Below are 22,697 nucleotides of genomic sequence, written 5' to 3' on the forward strand. Positions count from 1 at the left end.
CATAATGTTGTTGTTGTCTTCAGTCCTGAGACTGGTTTGATGCAGCGCTCCATGCTACTCTATCCTGTGCAAGCTTCTTCATCCCCCAGTACCTACTGCAACCTACATCCTTCTGTATCTGCTTAGTGTATTCACTGGTCTCCCTCTACGATTTTTACCCTCCACACTGCCTTCCAATGCTAAATTTGTGATCCCTTGATGCCTCAAAACATGTCCCACCAACCGATCCCTTCTTCTAGTCAAGTTGTGCCACAAACTTCTCCCCAATCCTATTCAATACCTCATCATTAGTTACATGATCTATCCACCTTATCTTCAGCATTCTTCTGTAGCACCACATTTCGAAAGCTTTTATTCTCTTCTTGTCCAAACTAGTTATCGTCGATGTTTCACTTCCATACATGGCTACACTCCAAACAAATACTTTCAGAAGTGACTGCCTGATACATAAATCTATATTCGATGTTTACAAATTTCTCTTCTTCAGAAACGCTTTCCTTGCCATTGCCAGTCTACATTTTATATCCTCTCTACTTCGACCATCACCAGTTATTTTACTTCCAAAATAGCAAAACTCCTTTACTACTTTAAGTGTCTCATTTCTACATCTACATCTACATCTACATTTACATGACTACTCTGCAACTCACATTTAAGTGCTTGGCAGAGGGTTCATCGAACCACAATCATACTATCTCTCTACTATTCCACTCCCGAACAGCGAGCGGGAAAAACGAACACCTAAACCTTTCTGTTTGAGCTCTGATTTCTCTTATTTTATTTTGATGATCATTCCTACCTATGTAGGTTGGGCTCAACAAAATATTTTCGCATTCGGAAGAGAAAGTTGGTGACTGAAATTTCGTAAAAAGGTCTCGCCGCGGCGAAAAACGTCTATGCTGTAATGACTTCCATCCCAACTCGTGTATCATATCTGCCACTCTCCCCTATAACGCGATAATACAAAACGAGCTGCCCTTTTTTGCACCCTTTCGATGTCCTCCGTCAATCCCACCTGGTAAGGATCCCACACCGCGCAGCAATATTCTAACAGAGGACGAACGAGTGTAGTGTAAGCTGATTCTGGAATATTCCATTCGTCTTCCCTGGTGAAGGAATTTCGGAAAACTGCGTTCAATAACTCCGCTTTAGCGGCACAGTCGTTGATAACAGTACCATCGGCACTGCGCAGCGAAGGTATTGACTGCGTCTTGCCGCTTGTGTACTTTACATACGACCAGAATTTCTTCGGATTTTCTACCAAATTTCGAGACAATGTTTCGTTGTGGAACCTATTAAAGACATCTCGCATCGAAGTATGTGCCAAATTTCGCGCGTCTGTAAATTTTAGCCCATCTTCGGGATTTCGCGTTCTTCTGAACTTCGCATGCTTTTTCCGTTGCCTCCGCAACAGCGTTCGGACCTTTTTTGTGTGCCACGGGGGACCCGTTCCATCTCTTACCAATTTATGAGGTATGAATCTCTCAATTGCTGTTGCTACTATATCTTTGAATTTGAGCCACATCTCGTCTACATTCGCATAGTCAGTTCGGAAGGAATGGAAATTGTCTTTTAGGAAGGCTTCTAGTGGCACTTTATCCGCTTTTTTAAATAAAATTATTTTGCGTTTGTTTCTGATGGATTTGGAAGAAATGGTATTGAGCCTAGCTACAATGACCTTGTGATCACTGATCCCTGTATGTCATGATGCTCTCTATCAGCTCTGGATTGTTTGTGGCCAAGAGGTCAAGTGTGTTTTCGCAACCATTTACAATTCGCGTGGGTTCGTGGACTAACTGCTCGAAATAATTTTCGGAGAATGCATTTAGGACAATCTCGGAAGACGTTTTCTGCCTACCACCGGTTTTGAACAAGTATTTTTGCCAACATACCGAGGGTAGGTTGAATTCCCCACCAACTATAACCGTATGAGTGGGGTATTTATTTGTTACGAGACTCAAACTTTCTCTGAACTGTTCCGCAACTGTATTATCGGAGTCTGGGGGTCGGTAGAAGGAGCCAATTATTAACTTAATTCGGCTGTTAAGTATAACCTCCACCCACACCAATTCGCACGGAGTATCTACTTCGACTTCACTACAAGATAAACCACTACTGACAGACACAAACACTCCACCACCAATTCTGCCTAATCTATCTTTCCTGAACACCGTCTGAGACTTCGTAAAAATTTCTGCAGAACTTATTTCAGGCTTTAGCCAGCTTTCTGTACCTATAACGATATCAGCTTCTGTGCTTTCTATTAGCGCTTGAAGCTCAGGGACTTTTCCAGCGCAACTACAACAATTTACAACTATAATTCCGACTGTTCCTTGATCCAAGCACGTCCTGTAATTGCCAAGCACCCTTTGACATTGCAGCCCATCCCGCACTTTCCCGAGCCCTTCTAACCTAAAAAACCGCTCAGTCCACGCCACACAGCCTCCGCTACCCGTGTAGCCGCCAGCTGAGTGTAGTGAACTCCTGACCTATTCAGCGGAACCCGAAACCCCACCACCCTATGGCGCAAGTCAAGGAATCTGCAGCCAATACGGTCGCAAAACCGTCTGAGCCTCTGATTCAGACCCTCCACCCGGCTCTGCACCAAAGGTCCGCAGTCGGTTCTGTCAACGATGCTGCAGATGGTGAGCTCTGCCTTCATCTCGTAAGCAAGACCGGCAGCCTTCACCAAATCAGATAGCCGCTGGAATCCAGAGAGAATTTCCTCAGATCCCAATCGACACACGTCATTAGTGCCGACATGTGCCACCACCTGCAGCTGGCTGCACCCTGTGCTCTTCATGGCATCCGGAAGGACCTTTTCCACATCAGGAATGACTCCTCCCGGAATGCACACGGAGTGCACACTGGATTTCTTCCCCTCCTTAGCCGCCGTATCCCTAAGGGGCCCCATTACGCGCCTAACATTGGAGCTCCTAATCTAATTCCCTCAGCATCACCCAATTTAATTTGACTACATTCCATTATCCTCGTTTTGCTTTGTTGATGTTCATCTTGTATCCTCCTTTCAAGACACTGTCCATTCCGTTCAACTGCTCTTCCAAGTCCTTTGCCGTCTCTGACAGAATTACAATGTCATCGGCGAACCTCGAAGTTTTTACTTCTTCTCCATGAATTTTAATACCTACTCCAAACTTTTCTTTTGTTTCCTTTACTGCTTGCTCAATATACAGATTGAATAACATCGGGGAGAGGCTACAACCCTGTCTTACTCCCTTCCCAACAACTGCTTCCCTTTCATGTCCCTTGACTCTTATAACTGCCATCTGGTTTCTGTACAAATTGTAAATAGCCTTTCGCTCCCTGTATTTTACCGCTGCCACCTTTAGAATTTGAAAGAGAGTATTCCAATCTACATTGTCCAAAGCTTTCTCTAAGTCTCCAAATGCTAGAAACGTAGGTTTGCATTTCCTTAATCTTTCTTCCAAGATAAGTAGTAAGGTCAGTATTGCCTCACGTGTTCCAGTATTTCTACGGAATCCAAATTGATCTTCCCCAAGGTCGGCTTCTACTAGTTTTTCCATTCGTCTGTAAAGAATTTGTGTTAATATTTTGCAGCTGTGACTTATTAAACTGATAGTTCGGTAATTTTCACATCTGTCAGCACCGGCTTTCTTTGGGATTGGAATTATTATATTCTTCTTGAAATCTGAGTGTATTTCGCCTGTCTCATACATCTTGCTCACCAGCTGGTAGAGCTTTGTCAGGACTGGCTCTCTCAAGGCCATCAGTAGTTGTAATGGAATGTTGTCTACTCCCGGGGCCTTGTTTCCACTCAGATCTTACAGTGCTCTGTCAATCTCTTCATGCATTATCATATCCCCCATTTCATCTTCATCTACATCCTCTTCCATTTCCATAATATTGTCCTCAAGAACATTGCCCTTGTATAGACACACTATATACTCCTTCCACCTTTCTCCCTTCCCTTCTTTGCTTAGAACTGGGTTGCCACCTGAGCTCTTGATATTCATACACGCGGTTCTCTTCTCTCCAAAGGTCTCTTTAATTTTCCTGTAGGCAGTATCTATTTTACCCCCTAGTGATAAATGCCTCGACATCCTTACATTTGTCCTCTAGCCATCCCTGCTTAGCCATTTTGCACTTCCTGTCACTCATTTTTGAGACGTTTGTATTTGTTTTTGCCTGCTTCATTTATTGCATTTTTATATTTTCTCCTTTCATCAATTAAATTCAATATTTCTTCTGTTACCCAACGATTTCTACTAGCCCTCGTCTTTTTACCTACTTTATCCTCTGCTGACTTCACTACTTCGTCCCTCAGAGTTACCCATTCTTCTTCTACTGTGTTTCTTTCCCCCATTCCTGTCAATTGTTCCCTTATGCTCTCCTTGAAACTGTGTATACTACTGGTTCTTTCAGCTTATCCAGATCCCATGTCCTTAAATTCCCACCTTTTTGAAGTTTCTCAGTTTTAACCTACAGGTAATAACCAATAGATTGTGGTCGGAGCCCACTTCTGCCCCAGGAAATGTCCTACAATTTAAAACCTGATTCCTAAATCTCTGTCTTACCATTATATAATCTATCTGATACCTTTTAGTATTTTGTGTTTACATAATACTAACACAAATTCTTAAGAGACAAATGGAAAAACTGGTTGAAGCCTACCTTGGATAAGATCAATTTGGATTCCATAGAAATGTAGGAGCGCACAAGGTAATACTGACCCTACAACTTATTCTAGAAGTTAGGTTAAGGAAAGGCAAACCCACGGTTATGCATTTGTAGACATAGATAAAGCTTTTGACAGGTTGGAAAAGGCTATTTACAGTTTGTACAGAAACCATACTGCAGTTACAAGAGTCGAGTGGCATGGAAAGGAAGCAGTGGTTGAGAGGGAGTGAGACAGGGCTGTAGTCTATCCCTGATGCCATTCAATCTGTACATTGAACAAGCAGTAAAAGAAACAAAACAAAAATTGGGAGTAGAAATTAAAATCCAGGGAGAAGAAATAAAAACCTTGAGGTTTCCCGATGGCATTGTAATTCTGGACTTGAAAGAGCGGCTGAATGGAACTGACAGTGTCTTGAAAAGTGAATATAAGATGAACATCAACAAAAGCAAAACACTGAGGCAATTCGGCTAGGAAATGAGACACTTCAAGTAGTAGATGAATTTTGCTATTTGGGTAGCAAAATAACCGAGAATGGTAGAAGTAGACAGGATATAAAATGTAGACTGCCAGTGGCAAGGAAAGCATTTGTGAAGAAGAGAAATTTGTTGAGTATAGATTTAAGTGTCGGGAACTCTTTTCTGGAAGTATTTGAATGGGTTGTAGTGATGTATGTATGTGAAACATGGCTGATAAACATTTAGGCAAGAAGAGAATAGAAGCTTTTAAAATGTGGTACTACAGAAGAATGCTGAAGATTAGATGTGCAGATCATGTAAGTTATGAGGAGGTACTGTATAAAATTTTGGAGAAGAGGAATTTGTGGCACAAAATGACTAAGAGGAGGATTCGGTTGGTAGGACACATTCTGAGGCATGAAGGGATCACCAATTTAGTATTGGAGGGAAGTGTGGAGGGTGAAAGTCATAGAGGGAGACCAAGAGGTGAATAAGCTTAACAGATTCAGAAGGATGAAGGTTTCAGTAGTTACTCTGAGATAATGGGGCTTGCACAGGATACAGTAGCATGGAGAGCTGCATAAAACCAGTCTTCAGAATGAAGACCACAATAATAACAACAACAGATATGTATTTTATGTTTCTTGTTATGTTTTATGATATTGCTTAAGTGGGAGATTCATCTCAAGCACTGAAAAACTTCTTTTAATGAAGGATTTCGTTGTCATTAACAGCATGTTAAAGGAAAATTATTGCCTGTGGAAACCATCCAACAGCCACATCAGACTTCATGCTTTCAGGATGGTACTGAGCCTTTTCTCGTAAAGCCTAAACCTAAGAATAATGAAGGTAATCTATAAGACATTTCAACAGTATCATGAAAAGGATGGCTGCTACTCAAAAGATGCTGAGCCGCAGATGGGCACAAGAAAAAGAATGTCACAAAATGAGCTTTCGGCCAACAAGGCCTTTGTACACACACACACACACGCGCACACACACACACACACGCACGCACACACACACACACACGCACGCACGCACACACACACACACACACACACACACACACACACACACACACACACACACACACACACACACACACACACACACGACCAGACCACAGTCTCTGGTAGCTGAAGCCAGACTATGAGCAGTAGTGCATGATCAGGATGGTGGTAAGGAGGAGGCAGAGGGGGGGGGGATAGTCGGGTAGGAGTGGGGGGACAGTAAACTGCTGCTAGTGGGAGCATCCAGGGGCTAGGTGGAGAGAGGGTAGGGCAGCTAGGTGCAATCAGGAGGTTAGATGGAAAGTGAGGGAGAGGAGGGGGGGGGGGGGGGATGGGCAGCAGAAAAGGAGAGAAGTAAAAGGACTGGGTGTGTTGGTGGAATAGAGGGCTGTGTAGTGCTGGAATGGAATGGAAACAGGGAAGGGACTAGATGGGTAAGGACAATGACTAACGATGAAACTGGTCATGTTATCCAGAAGGTAAGCTGGAACCACTTTGTTGCATTATACATGGGCGTGATGACCAACAAGCTGTCTACGGGCATGAATGGCCACCGATAAACGGTGACCAAGAAACAGTTCGATCAACCTGCTGCTGAGCATGCCACTCAACTCAGTGTTGTCAATTTCACTGACTGCTTCACAGCCTGTGTCATGTGGATCCTTCCACCGATACCAGCTTTTCTGAGTTGCACAAGTGGGAACTCTCCTTGCAGTATATCCTACATTCTCATAACACTCCTGGTGTCAACCCTCATTAGTCATTGTCCTAATTCCACCAACACACTCAGTCTTCTCTCATTTTCTGCTATCCCCCCCCCCCCCCCCCCTATTGCCCTCTGTCTAACCTCTCAACCTGCTTCACATAACTGCTCTCCCTCTCTCCACCTGATCCCTGCATGTTCCCACTATAGCCCACGACAGCGTTAATGGCCTGTCGCCGCGCCGTCAGCTTCCTAGGAGTGCTGCGTTGTCAACTTGGCGATGGGTGAATTGACGGCAGCTATGTTATGGACAGCTGCTTTAGCCGGTGTTTGACCTGTCTCGCTACTGTCAGCTTCACGGTGCTCTACTCCCTGTTCCGTGATAAATTTATTAAATGTACCTAATAACTGCGACATACGCATAAAAGAATGGAATCTCTATTCAATCTTTCCCAGTCATAACTACATTACGAAATAATGATACATACTCTCTCCCTGCAGAATGGATTCTATAATAAATTGCACCTTACAGAAAGATTACACCTTCCATTCCTCTTGCTTTGTAAATAAAAAGACGAAAGAATCAAATCTAAAACACCCACCCCAGTCCCCAGGATGAACAGTATTTTAATCTACGTTATATTGTAGACATAATAGAGAGAGAAGTAAAATAAACAAATTTTGTTTGAATGGCCGTTATCCACTGCAAGTATATAAATAATGGTGTTTTGAAGTAAACGCCTTTTCTAACTGCAGTTTGTTTTATTAATCCAGATGCATTCCACATTTTATTTAAAGGCATAATCAGTGGATATCATTTGAAATCGTACACTGTGGCTATACGCGGTCGTTGTAGATTTAAGAACGGTTCACGTCCTTATTTATGCATATAATCATAAGTAAAATTTATTTATGCAAAAATAAGGGCGTGAACTGTTTTAAAATCTACATGACGGCATATAATAGCTGCAGTGTACTACATCAGATGATAACCACCGATGATGCCTTAAAATAAAATTCTAAATGTGTCTGGATTAATAAAACAGATTACAGCATGAAAAGGCATTTAATTTAAAGAAAAAAACGAAGTAAAATAAAATTGTCATTACAGAATAGATATTCCACTGAACTACTTTCTACAGCGCTGACAGCTTGAGAAGAAAGTAAATGTTTGTGGTAATTACAGAGTAAATTTACATTCCATTCATACACCTTTTTACTCGGAGCTTTCATCGTCACTACCTTCGAAACTGGAGCCACTGGATATGAGAGCCAGACTGGCGATTAACAAGTCCGTTATTTCATCTCTGACAACTTCTCTCTGGTAATCTTCTTCTCGCAGTTTGTCAGTGTGACGCACGCAAGCTTCCCAATCAGCAACGGTGATCTTCTCTATTGCTTCATGGGCTAGTCTTTCAGTGTCGGCTATTTTAAATGTAGTATTTTTGTCTGCCGTGTATTTCTTCGCCTGCGCCGACACCAGTTCAGTGGGGCTATAATGGCAGTGATAAGGAGGCACTTGTATCACACTGAGTCCGTATTGCTGAACTATGGAGTCGATTTCGTAGTTTTCAATGCTGGTCTTTGACATCTTCACCAGTTCCAAAAGTTCTGCTCTCATTTGTGTTTCATTGTGCGTTACGTTATTGTTTCGCAACCAAGACACAATACCGCTTTCCCTCGTGCTCATAGCCGAAGGCCTGTTGAGGACAGCAGGGTGATAGCTTGCATTGTCCATAACAGTGACAGAGTCTGGATGCAAATAAGGCAATAGCTGGTCCTGAAACCATTCTCGAAATGTTTCTCCATTCATTTCGGTATGGTAGTCAGACGTGGTTTTGATTTTGATTTGAAAATAAGTTTGTTTTCAGGCACATACCCGGTAGCAGCAGAACGAGCATGACATATTATATGACGCCCTCCTTTTCCCACTGGAACTTTCAAACTGCTTTGTCCATCTGTTGTTTGCCAAATAAAATTTCTAGTATGGCTTTGATTAACCATGTCTCATCCAAGTAATAGACAGCTGACGTTCCTTTTTATCTGATATCGTGCATTTTTCTTAGAAACGTAATCCTAGCAGCAGCAATATCATTACACTCCATTAAAAATTTGCGCCCGTCATTGGACTTTACATATTTATATCCAATGTTCTTCAACATTCTTTGCATTGATCTTGCACTTCCATCAAACCCAGTAGCTTTGTGCATAACAGTGCACAATTTTGCTGCTGTGGGGAACTCGCCTCTTTCATAAAATTCGAAAACCTTGCGACGTAACACATTTTAATCGAACTCGTCGATTTCTTTTACCCTTTTTGGAATGCTATGTTTCTTCCCTGGAGACCGAAACACCACATTGCCGACTGCCTGCTCTGACAGCTTCGCCTCCTGTATAAGTCGCCTGACAGTTCATACACCAGTATCGCCACAGGCCACTGCAGTGCGTTCCTGCACCTTGGCAACCTCACAGATCGGCTCGCCTGAAACTGCCTCGTTTAAAGAAAGAGTACACTCTAAAAATAAGGTCTCTTGCCTGTTTGTGAAACTCTTGATGATGTTTAGGTGTTTCAGACGATAAAACTCAGAGAAGGTCCAGTATACAACAGAAATCAGCCAACCGCACTTTTGCACGTGTAAAACATGGTAAAACTCTGAAATATGACGGACCTTCAGACAGCACGAGGTGCTCATTGGCCAGCTGCGCAGTAGACAACTGCGCATCGTCGACCGAGAGGCCATCAGTGCTGTCTCGAAGTGTAGTAGTACTTTACTGTCCCCCACCCCTACCCTGCTATCCCTCTCTCTCCCCACCTCGGCCTCCTCCTTACCCCCATCCAGTTGTCTCTCTCATGATGCGCTGCTGCCCATACATAGTCTGGGTTCAACTGCCAGAGACTGTTGTCGTGTGTATGTGTGTGTGTGTGTGTGTGTGTGTGTGTGTGTGTGTGTGTGTGTGTGTGTATTTTTGACAAAGGCCTTGTTGGCTGAAGGCTCATTTTGTGACAGTCTTTTTGTTGTGTCTATCTGCACTCGGCATCTCCACTATATGGTGAGTAGCACCAGTCCTTTTTATAATATTGTTATGACCCATTATGGATTTTCCATTGTTTTATAATAAATTTCAGTTTTGTGTGTTCAGGTTTTGGGTGTTTTCTACAAATATTTTGAACTGCATCCATCAAAACCAAAATTGAAGAAACTATATCAGCTTTTGAAGGAAGCACCTTATCGCGGTCCAGAACTGGAAGATGAATTACAGGGACAGTTGTATACATTTGACGATCTTTTAGAACATGTGCAGGCAAGTGGAATGGAACTGAAAGCAGCTCTGCAGGAGACGCAATCTGTATGCATAAAAGGTAAACTATATCATTTGTTCCGTGAAATAATTTATTGTGTATTTGACAGGTAGAAGCATTATTATTTCTGTTGCTAATGTCCTTTGTATGTATAGCACTGGCTGTGTTTAAGAATATGCACAAAATATGTAGTTACACTTGCTGTTCACCATGCAAGATTAATTTGTAAGATTGAGCATTTTATCAGAGTGACAATTGGAATTGTTTTGTATGTGAGAGTATACAAGTAGGATCAGTGTAAGATTGTGTAATAATTACCATAGTTATGCTGTAATGATGTCTGCATCTTTTATTTCCGCTAAAAGTGGAATCTTTGGTGTAAATAGATAGAAATATGGCAATAAAAAGTACTTAGTGGAATATAAACAAAGGAAAGTGTAAAGATAATGGTTCATCAAATAGTTGATGCATACTTAAATTGTTTCAGTCAGAGGTGATGAAGAGGTGCTGCTTTGTGTCTGGTTCGTGAGGATTAGGGACATATTCGATAGACATAGGGACATGCGCATTGTATCATGCCATCCTCTTTGCTTCAGTCTCCCGTAGTCCCTGTACCACAACTCCCTCCAGTCCTGTCCCCTTAATCCCACTTCACTCCTTCTTCACTCACTTCTTTCTCTCTGAAGTCCACCTTCTTCTCTGTTCTATCACCAGTGCCACATTCCTATCCTGTGTGCTTCCTACATTTCTCTTTCAACCATAAACAACTCTTCCCTTCAATGTTGCCAGTGTAGTTAGCTTGGGCAACATAGAGAGGGGAGGGGGGGGGGGTCAACTATACAGTGATTTATTACTTTTACTACTGTCATGAATTATGTTTATCCATTCTCTCTCTCTCTCTCTCTCTCTCTCTCTCTCTCTCTCTCTCTCTCTCTCTCTCTATCCCTTTTCGTTCTGTGGTATATCATTTTGCAAAAAACTGCGGTTTGTCTTTATCTGCTAGTCTTCAGTTGTTGCTTTAGCATATTCTGACTAATCAAAATTACAAACTTTTATCGATGTGAGGTATCTGTCTAAATCAGGGGCGGCCAGGAATCTTGCACGTGTGTGGCGCACTTGCACTCGTGCAGTTAACAGGTGTTCTGCATGCACACAAGGGCAAGCTGGCCACCCGCTTCTCTCCCCTCCCCACCATACCTTCTGTCCCCTCCTTCCTCTGTAATGCATTTTGTTTTGTAGCTTTCTTTATTGAATGAAGCAATAACGTTAGTAGGAGTGCTTGAAAGAAATCATGGTTTGAAAGAGTACCTATTACCTACGATACGTTTTATTTAATTATCACAGGTGGAGTTTACAATACGTTTAATACTGGAACAAAATTTCTACATACAGGCAAAAGCAAAGAGGTACGTAAATTTTCATCACTGATGTTTGCTCTTAACCGAGACTTATTAATTCAGCAAATGGTTTTCCAGCTCTCGCTATATTAAGCGCAGTCTTATAACTTGCATGTACTGCTGGGTTATTATTGTTGTCTTCCTGAAAAGTCGAAAGCAGTGCTCCATAAAATGTTATATCAGTTAGATGAGAGACATGACGAAAGAAAGTCGCAGATCTCTCGTGACAACAGCAACTACGACAGATTCATCTAGTATCGTCAGATCGCTCTTCTTAAACTCAATTTCCCCATCCGATCAGAATCCGACAGTAAATTTTACTCGTCCTTGTGAAATTCATTATAATGGCCTTCAATACTAAACTCCCGCTGACCAGTGAGAATATTGCCACATATTAAACATTTCGAATTTTCAAAGAAAAAGTGGTTCTTGCATTACTTTTTAAAAGATAGCAAATCTCCAGTTCTCTGTTTCCTTGTTTCACTCTGCATTTTCCGGTTCTTGAAATACAACGTTCACTACGTAGTGGTCACTTCGCATCAACGTCCGCAGCTTAGCCTGGCACTACACTGCCGCAACCTGCCGGCTGTCGCCACTGCCCCGGATGACGATTGCACACGTGCAGCACTGTGCGCTCATGAGCCTCAAGCAATGTTTGCCCGCCCCTGGTCGAAATGGTTACATCGACAGTGCACCTTTCTGAACATGTGCAGTTTATTGATGCCCACATTTTGATAACACAAGGGAAATAAAATAAACAAAAAGAATTGTTAACATTAATTATTATCTTCACTCCCATTTTTGTTAACCATGCCTGTTGTCTATGGTATCACTATTTGTAATCATCATCATCCATCATCATCATAGGACAGCTGTGAAACTTATATTGCCTCTGTCACAAATATTTGATTGTTTCTTCCAAATATGTTAAGATTTCTAAAGTTGTGGTTATAGTGGAACCTGAGAACACAGCTGGTTTATGGTGTATTTCGCTTGTGTACTGACGTGAGAATGGTACAGTATCTCTTGCTTGCAAACATATCATCTTCCTGCCCTTCTCTCATTGGTTGTGTAGAACCAGCAGCTGACTCAGCTGCTACCGTTCCCATCATAACTCACAGTGCGTGTTGACAGTATTGCAGCACTAAATACATAAGAATGCCACCAGTCCAAATCCAGATAGACTTTTAGCATCTCCTGCAGAAATGTATGCTATTCTTGAGTATTTACCCAGTTTTAAAGTCATTTCAATTCTGAGTGCAAATAAATTCAGGTGAACTGTGGTTTAAACATGGTAGATGTTCATAAAAAGCCAAAGTACACTGTTTACATTCTCAGGTTGTCACCAAAGTGTGACTCCTGTCCACTTGCTACTCCCCACCCTGCACTGACACAAGTTCACAACCAAGCTGGTGTCACTGTGCCCCCTCCAACGTAATCTTGTGCTTGAGCAGCAGTGGCGATATCTTCTAGGGTGCAGGTCTTATGTAACAACAACAACAAAAAATACATAAATAAAAGATCTCGTCCTTCTGCGGGTCCAGGGGTAGAATAGGCCCTAGGTATTCCTGCCTGTCGTACGAGGCAACTAAAAGGAGATTCACACGTTTCAGCCTTTGTGATGGTCCCCTGTAGGGTTTGACCTCCACTCTTCAAAATTTTCCCAAAGAGTGAGCCAGTTGGTGAAGGGCGCCTTACAAGGTGCACCGTGCATTGAGATCTTTAGCCCACTTTCTTGTCGTCGCATTACAGTCCTGCCCATTCTCCATCTCTTGGCGAGAACACCTTCCTGGTTGTGTTTTCTGCAATGCAGTATGCAGTGTCGATTTCTGCGTTGGCAATGACCATGGACTTCTTTGCACCTGATATCCAGCATGGTAGCCAGTCCATTGTGGTGGGGCCGCCATGCACCCTGTTGGTTTTAGCCCCCTGACCACATAGGGATTGCTCTGCTGATGCCTGTGCCATTAACTCCCCACGTATGCCGAGGGGTAGATGCCCATCCCCCTGGCGCATCGGGACTCCTGGCAAAGGCCATCCAGCCACCAGCCAGGTGGCCTTTGCTGTGGCTGGGTGGCACCCGTGAGGAGGGCCACTGGCCGGAGTGGGTGGCATCAGGGCGGATGACAGCCGATGAAGCGTAGTCCATCACCTCTTGCTGGTGGTGAAACACCAGCAGTCTCTAAGTGATCACGAGCTCAATTCAGTGCACAGAAGTACGACCCCAACTCGTTCCCCTCTCTGGCCACACCATGGGAGGAACGTCAGGCTAAGGATGACAGCAGATTTTATTCGCCCCGGTTCCTTGTATGTTTGAGAGCTGATGGGGAATCTCTCGTGACGATGAACCCTCAGTTTTTTGTTGAGGATTTAGAGGACAAGTTCGGGGAAGTGGAGGGCTTGTCCAAAATTAGATCTGGGTCAGTCTTCATCAAAAAAGCATCCTGTGCCCAGTCACGGGAGTTATTTGCTTGTGACAAGTTGGGGGATGTTTCTGTAACCATCACTTAAATATGGTACAGGGTATCATATTTCATAGAGACCTTCTTTTGCAGTCCGACAATGAGATGCGCGCCAATTTAGAGTGGCAATGTGTAAATTTCGTCTGGCGTGTCCACTGGGGTCGGAAGGATAACCAGGTTGTCACCGGTGCCTTCGTCTTGGCCTTTGAGGGTGATACATTGGCCGAGAAGGTCAAGGTGATGGTCTACCGGTGTGATGTAAAGCCCTATATCCCTCTGGCTGAGCTACGGCAACTGTTAAGCTTAACGCCTATCTGCATTACCCTCCAGGAAACCTGGTTCCCAGCAATGCGGACCCCTACCCTCCGTGGCTATAAGGGATGTTACCAGAACCGAGCGACTATAATCGAGTGTCAGGTGGAGTTTGTGTTTATGTCCTAAACTCGGTCTCTAGTGAACATGTACCCCTTCAAACCGCTCTTGAAGCAGTGACTGTCAGAATAAGGATACTACTACTACTACTACTACTACTACTACTACTACTACTACTACGTGACCAGGCCCAGTGGACCGCACGCATCTACAAGTTTCCTCCTCCACTGTATTCTGTCCATTGCTGCTATCCGCCATTCGTCCACATCTATTGACATTTGTTTTAAATCTTCATGGAGTCCATCCCTCCAACACTTCTTGGGTCTCCCTGGCAGTCTCTTTCCTGTAGGTGTGAAATCCAGGAGCTTCCGAGGCCATCTGTGATCCTCCATCCGGGCTACATGGCCGGCCCACTGCATTCGTTTGGCTTTCACAGCTCCTGCTATGTTGACCTGCTGGTATAGTTCCTCAAGATCTTGGTTGTATCTGATCCTCCATTCCCCTGTATCTGCATCCAGAACCGGACCGAAGATCTTCCGAAGCACTTTTCTCTCAAAGACAAGGAGCTTATGGAAGTCCTGTTTCCGGATACTCCATGTCTCACAGCCATATAGAACAACAGGCTGGATCAGGGTTTTGTATAGTCAAATCTTGAACTGTCTGGAGAGATATTTGGACCGAAGCAGTTGTGCTAGGCTGTGGTAAGACCAGTTTCCTGCTTGAATTCTGGCGTTGATCTCTGCTTCACATGACGAGTTCTCAGTGAAAAGTGCCTCTAGGTATTTGAATTCTTGCACTCTCAGAATAAGGATGACACAGGAAATAACTGTGTGCAATGTATACCTTTCTCCAGATGGTGCAATACCCGTGAAGGTATTAGCTGCACTGATTGATCAACTCCCTAAACTTCCCTACTACTGGGGGATTTTAATGCCCATAACCCCTTGTGGGGTGGTATCATGCTTACTGGCTGAGGCAGAGATGTCGAAACTTTACTGTCATGGTTCGAACTCTGTCTCTTAAATACTGGGGCTGCCACACATTTCAGTGTGATGCATGGTAGTTAATTGGCCATCGATTTATCAATGTGTGGCCCAGGACTTCTCCCATCTATCCACTAGAGTGCACATGACGACTTGTGTGGTAGTGACCACTTCCCCATCTTCCTGTCACTGCCCCAGCATCAGGCACATGGACGCCTGCCCAGATGGGCTTTGAACAAGGCAGACAGGGGAACTTTCACCTCTGCTGTCACCGCTGAATCTCCCCCACATGGTAACATCTATGTGATGGTTGAGCAGGTGGCTAGCACAATTATTTCTGCTTCAGAAAATGTTATCCCTCTCTCTTTAGGGTGCCCAAAGTGTGAGGGTGTCCCTTGGTGGTCGTCGGAAGTCACTGACGCAATTAAGGAGCGGCATAAGTGGCACCCTTCCCTGGAGCATCTCATAGCCTTTAAAGGGCTCCGTGCCCGTGCTCGCCACCTTTTCCAACATCGGAAGAAGGCCTGTTGTGAGAGATACATCTCCACCATTGGGTGCTACACGGCACCTTGCCAAGTCTGGGCAAAGATCAAACGTCTTTTCTGGTACCAGGCCCCAACAGCTGTCCCCGGTGTTACCATAAATGGCGAGTTATGTACCGACACAAACGCGATTGCTGAGCACTTTGCTCGAGCCTCTGCATCAGACAATTACCCCCCAGCCTTTCGCACACTCAAACGGTGGGTGGAACGTAACGTCCTCTCATTCACTACAAGATGCAGTGAATCCTATAAAGCCCCATTTACAGAGTGGGAGCTACTCAGTGCCCTTGCACATTGCCCCAACACAGCTCTTGGGCCTGATCGGATTCACAGCCAGATGATAAAACACCTCTCATCTGACTACAAACGACATCATCTCGTCATCTTCAACCAGATCTGGTGCGATGGTGTCTTTCCATCGCAATGGCGGGAGAGCACCTTCATTCCAGTGCTCAAACCCGGTAAAAACACATTTGATGTGGATAGCTATTGGCCCATCAGCCTCGTCAACGTTCTTTGTAAGCTGCTGGAACATACGGTATGTTGGCAGTTGGGTGGGGTCCTGGAGTCATGTGGCTTGCTGGCTCCATGTCAGGGCAGCTTCCGTCAGGGTCGCTCTACCACTGATAATCTTTTGATCATCAAGTCTTCCATCCGAACTGCCTTTTCCAAACGGCAACAGCTGATTGCTGTCTTTTTTGACTTACGTAAAGCATACGACACGACTTGGCGATGTCATATCCTTGCCACATTGTATGAGTGGGGTCTTTGGGGACCACTCCCGATTTTTATCCAAAACTTCCTGTCACTCCATACTTTCCGTGTCCAAGTTGGCGACTCCCATAGTTCCATCCATATCCAGGAGAATGGAGTCCCAAGGGCTCTGTATTGAGTGTCTTTCTATTTTTAGTGGCCATTAACAGTCTAGCAGCAGCAGTCGGGCCCTCTGCTTAACCTTCTCTGTATGCAGACAACTTCTGCATTTCGTACTGCTGCTCCAGTACTGTTGTTGCTGAGTGGCGGCTCCAGGGACCCATCCACAAGGTGCAGTCATGGGCTCTAGCCCACGGCTTCCAGTTTTCAGCCTCAAAGTCATGTGTCGTGCACTTCTGTCGGAATCGTACCATTCATCCGGAACCCACACTTTATCTTAATGACGATCCACTCACTCTAGTGGAGACACATAATTTCCGAAGTATTGGTTTTCGACACGCAATTGACTTGGCTCCCTCATCTTCGTCAGCTTAAGCAGAAGTGCTGGCAGCACCTCAATGCCCTCCATTGCTTGAGCAACACCAATTGGGGTGCAGATTGCTACACATTGCTGCAGCTCTGCATAGCCCTTGTCCAATCCCGAATGGACTATGGTAGTGTGGTTTATAGTTCAGCAGTGACTGCAGCATTGCATTTACTCGACCTTGTGCACCGCTGTGGGATTCCATTAGCAACAGGAGCTTTTAGGACGAGTTCGGTGACCATTGTACTGGTGAAGGCTGGTGTCCTTCCACTACGGGTCAGACTTGAGCAACTGCTCGCCAGTTATGCAGCACACATTCATAGTTCCCCTCCGCAATTTGAATAACTGTCTCCTTTTCCCGCCCTTGGCAGTCCATCTCCCGCATCGGCGGCCCAGATCGGGGCTAACGATTGCGGTTTGCATGTGGTCCCTACTTTCCGAATTCGAATTGGAGTTCTTCCCTTTACCACCTCTGCTTGCAGTCTGTTCACATATGCCTCCATGGTGTATGCCTTGGCCACAGCTTTGTCTGGACCTTTTACATGGCCCTAAGGACTCCATTAACCACGTCACTCTCCGCTGTCACTTCCTCTTGATTCTTGACGTGTTCCGGGGCTCTGAAGTGGTTTACACCGACAGCTTAATGGCTGATGGTCATGTAGGCTTCACATGTGTTCATGGAGGACATATTGAGCAGCACTCCTTGCCAGTTGGCAGCAGTGTTTTCACTGCAGAGCTGGCGGCCATATCTCATGCTCTTGAGTACATCCGCTCATGTCCTGGTGAGTCATTTCTCCTGTGTACTGACTCATTGAGCAGCCTACAAGCTTTCAACCAGTGCTACCCTCGCCACCCTCTGGTAGCGTTCATTCAGGAGTCCGTCTATACCATGGAAGAGTCCCGCTGCTCCGTGGTGTTTGTTTGGACCCCACAACATGTCGGTATCCCCGGCAATGAACTTGCCGACAGGCTGGCCAAACAGGCGATCCAGAAACCAGCTCTGGAAATAGGCATGTCCGAAGCTGACCCGCAGGGTTTTCCGGCTTTTGGAGACGGAATGGCATAACAGCATGCATAACAAACTGCATGTCATTAAGGAGACTATGAATATATGGAAGTCTTCCATGCGGGCCTCTCGCAGGGAATCAGTTGTCCTCTGCCGGATCCGCATTGGCCATACGTGGCTAACGCGTGGATACCTACTCCGTCGCAAGGACCCACCTCAGTGTCACTGTGGCTCCCAAATGACAGTTGTCCACCTCATGCTGGACTGTCCACTTTTAGCCCCTCTGTGGCAGACTTTTAACTTTCCCAGCACTATGCCTTCGGTGTTGGGCGACAATGCCTCCACAGCAGCTTTAGTTTTATGTTTTATCTGTGAGAGTGGGTTTTATATTTATATATAGGTTTTAGCGCATGTCCTTTGTCCCTCTGTGTCTTCCACCCTAGTGCTTTTAGGGTGGAGGCTTTAATGTGTTGCAGAGTGACTGGCTTTCCCTTTTTATTCTCATGGTTGGCCAGCCACTGCAATCTGCTTTCATGTTTTACTCTCTTCTGTTTCTAGCATCTCTTTGTTGTTTTCTTGTCCTCTTTTGTTCCTTTTAGTGTTTGTTGCCTTTCCTTCGTTCTTGCGGCTTTTCCTTTCTTTTTGTGTTATATGTTTTGTTCGTTTTATTCTCAAACTAGTGGCACTGTCTTATTAGGAACAAGGCACCGATAACCTCATAGTTTTGTCCCTTTTCTCTCTTTAAACAAACCAACCAACCAACTAACCAACCAACCAAAAGATCTCGATCGCAATTCATTCCCACGATGTACTGACATCTGTTGGTACTATTTCCACAATGGGTTTTTCGATGTAATTTATTTTTGTGATAACAATTGCAGTCAGTTTAATGTGATTCAGTTTGTTTTTTAAACATTTAATTCCAGATTAATTTGCTTTCTTCTTTAATCTGAATGTCATTATCTTGTTCTAAAGCTGATTAGAAGCTGGTAACATTTTTCATCAATATTCTGGTATGTGAACAATGACCTAATTTCTCATTTGCAACCCACTAGGTAAATCATTACAGCTTCTCATAACCAAATAAAATATTGACTTGTGTTCAGAATCAAGTAATGGTTTTTGAAGGACAAGATGTTTGCCTTTGAATGTTACCTTCATTTAAAAATCAGCATAGATGTTCAATATGTATACAGTATCCATAAATGTATGAGAACTTTCAATACAAACCTGTTCAAATACAACAAAAATTTTGAAGTTGATAGAAATTAATGTAATTTCGGCCGGTGTTTCACAAATTTGCCAATTTTTTAGCAGAGCATGAGATTGTTGTAGTCGTTAGTTCTTAGTTTCACACTTATCCCTTGCACTTAAAACTCCGTAAGAACAGGAACCACGCATTCATGTAATTGCTTCACCTCAATGGGACATGAATCCACCATCTTTAGTGCAGGTGCACAATTGTATTCAACCAGCTGTGGGAATCTCAGAGCAGCAAGCTCGGAGGACGTGGATAGTGACTGCGGTCGGGTGGCGCACGATGGAAGTGTGGGTCAGTTGGGAAGTGTGCTGAAATCTGAGTTCGAGTCCCAGTCTGGCACATGTTTTCACTTGTTGCCACTGATTCTGCATAAAGTCCTGGTGCAGCTGACATCAATAATTTCTTCCCTTTTCTTTCCTTTATCTCCCCTCTACCTGCAGTTACGTAATAGCAATAAAAGGAGTGTGCTTTACGTAGATAGGCAGTTGTCCTCTGGGCTATTTGCATCATACCTTTTTCGTTTATTTGTGACCTTTTGTGGCATTGGGATGCAGTTGACCCAGCTTCTGACAGTTGTAGAACTTGATTGGTTTCTTCTTTTGCTTCTTAGAATAAAGTGCTGAGGCTGTTCTCTCCTCGGGAGTATGGCACTCTGACGTATTTTTCATGTCCTGCAAGATCTTCTTCACTTGTAGCATTTTAACCCCACAGCCACGGTTGCACATTTTAAAGTAGTCCTGCTAGCAATAGTGTGCCTATCCATTCATTGGCAATCTCATTCCCAGTGTTCCTGAGTGCATTCGATGTAGATGATATCTGGTTGGTGTACTCATCCACATTTTTGCATTTATCCGGTGGAGTGGTTATAAGCTCCCAGAATAATCTAGGTTTCCTTGTGTCTTGCCATTACAGCTTTCCTGTGTGTTCATAGTCCACTGGATGAATCAGTTATATCTACTTTATTCTTGCCTTACAGACCTTATATGTCTGCCCCCGGTAGCTGAGTGGTCAGCGCGACAGAATGTCTATCCTAACGGCCTTCGTTCGATTCCCGGCTGGGTCGGACATTTTCTCTGCTCAGGGACTGGGTGTTGTGTTGTCCTAATCATAATCGTTTCATCCCCATCAATGCACAAGTCGCCGAAGTTTAGTCATATTGAAAGACTTGCACCTGGCAAACGATCTACCCGACGGGAGGCCCTAGTCACACAACATTTACTTTTAGTCCTTACATGAATAATGTTACTCAGTGGGCTTCAGTGTACCATTCACTATGTCTCGTAAATAATCAAAGTGTAAATATGCTTCCACAGCAAATTCGCACAGCCCATCCCGATAGCTTTCATTACACCATTGAATTCAAAACTATTTCCGTGAGTCTTTTCTTCTGTTTACCAGAATACTTAATGATGTCTGGACCCATAACCTGTTAGGACTAGTGCAGTGAAATAAGTAATTCCAAACATTAAATTGCAGGAATGAGGCAAGTCACACACACACACACACACACACACACACACACACACACACACACACACACACACACACACCAGGGAATATATTGTTCGTAAATCCCTAACAGAACTTCATTTCCATAAATTCCAGAATTAAGAGTATATCAATATGATAGTTGTACCACAATGAGTATATGTGAATATTGTTAAAGAAAGAACTTGAAGCCATTTGTGTGCAGTATTCAGTTGTGCTCCTAGAATATACTTAAAATACCTCTTGTTGTCTTACCATAATATGTGTCATGTGGATGACTTAAGACTGCATATGGAATACCAACAGTATTATGAAAAGAATGGAGTGCTACTCACCATAATGATGTGACAATGAGTTGCAGACAGGCACAACAAAAAGACTGTCAACATTCTGCTTTTGGCCAAACACTTCTTCAGAAAAGAAAATGCAGAAACATTCACACAAGCATCACAGCTCACGCACACATGACCACTAGCTTGGGCCATTCTGGCCAGAATCCAGTGTTATCACATCAATTGCAAGCAGCAGTCCGAAATGAGATGGGGAGGTGAGGGATGGCAGGGCGGTGGTGGGGGAAGAGGATTCAGTGGTGCATGGTGGATCATGCAGAGTGTGTATGGTAGCCAGACAAAGTTGTAAGGTGCTGGATTGGGATGCTGTGAGGGAGGGAGGGGGGGGGGGGGGAGGATGGTAAAGAAGAGTGTTGGAGTGTTGTATTTAATGGTGCTACGTTACTTTAAAGTGTGCGTGACATTCTTACATGTCCGAAGAAGAAAGGTATTTTTTACACGATTGTTTCATCGACTTGCAACATGCAAATTTTGCTTGTGGTTACTTTCGTGATGCACCATCAGGTATTACATTGATGGCACTGTGTGTCTTCACCCAATCTAGTGATTAGACACTACAGTCATGTTATTAATTGATCCAAAGCTGGCTGGTTGCTCAGCTGAAACTAGTGATCAGTTATTGTTAAAAGACATACCTCCCCAGCAGTACCCTCCTCTCATCGTCTTATTAATATAGCTCCCACTTCCGAAATGCTCAGAAGTACAACCCTGGTCACCTAGTACCACCCGGGCCGGGATTGCTGCAGTACTTTCCTGAGCCAAACTGATCTTTCCTGAGGTCAGCTTCTACCAGCTTTTCCATTTGTCTGTAAAGAATTCGTGTTAGTATTTTGCAGCCGTGGCTTATTAAACTGATAGTTCGGTAATTTTCACATCTCTCAACACCTGCTTTCTTTGGGATTGGAATTATTATATTCTACTTGAAGTCTGAGGATATTTCGCTTGTCTCATACATCTTGCTCACCAGCTGGTAGAGTTTTGTCAGGACTGGCTCTCCCAAGGCCATCAGTGGTTTTAATGTAATGTTGTCTGCTCCCGGGGCCTTGTTTCGACTTGGGTCTTTCAGTGCTCTGTCAAACTCTTCACGCAGTATCATATCTCCCATTTCATCTTCATCTACATCCTCTTCCATTTCCATAATATTGTCCTCAAGTACATTGCCCTTGTATAGACTCTCTATATGCTCCTCCCACCTTTCTGCTTTCCCTTCTTTGCTTAGAACTGGGTTTCCATCTGAGCTCTTGATATTCATACAAGTGGTACTCTTTTCTCCAGAGGTCTTTTTAATTTTCCTGTAGGCAGCATCTATCTTACCCATAGTGAGATAAGCCTCTACATCCTTACATGTGTCCTCTAGCCATCTCTGCTTAGCCATTTTGCGCTTCCTGTTAATCTCATGATCCTAAAATCCTGCCCCGAAATGAGATCCATCCTTCATAACCAAATAAAATATTGACTTGTGTTCAG

General features: G+C 44.0%; 1 protein-coding gene across 2 annotated transcripts in view; it reads left to right on the plus strand.

Moving 5' to 3' along the window:
- Positions 1 to 22,697, plus strand: part of LOC126278111 (sister chromatid cohesion protein DCC1) — a 127,594-nt gene that overhangs the window by 77,937 nt on the left and 26,960 nt on the right. For both annotated transcript variants that reach the window (XM_049977992.1, XM_049977993.1), the window contains one exon: positions 9,973 to 10,192. In XM_049977992.1, the coding sequence (XP_049833949.1) occupies positions 9,973 to 10,192 (220 nt within the window). The remainder of the gene's footprint in view (positions 1 to 9,972; positions 10,193 to 22,697) is intronic.

Source organism: Schistocerca gregaria, chromosome 6, assembly GCF_023897955.1.
Source record: "Schistocerca gregaria isolate iqSchGreg1 chromosome 6, iqSchGreg1.2, whole genome shotgun sequence".
In the NCBI taxonomy this organism is placed as follows: Eukaryota; Metazoa; Arthropoda; class Insecta; order Orthoptera; family Acrididae; genus Schistocerca; species Schistocerca gregaria.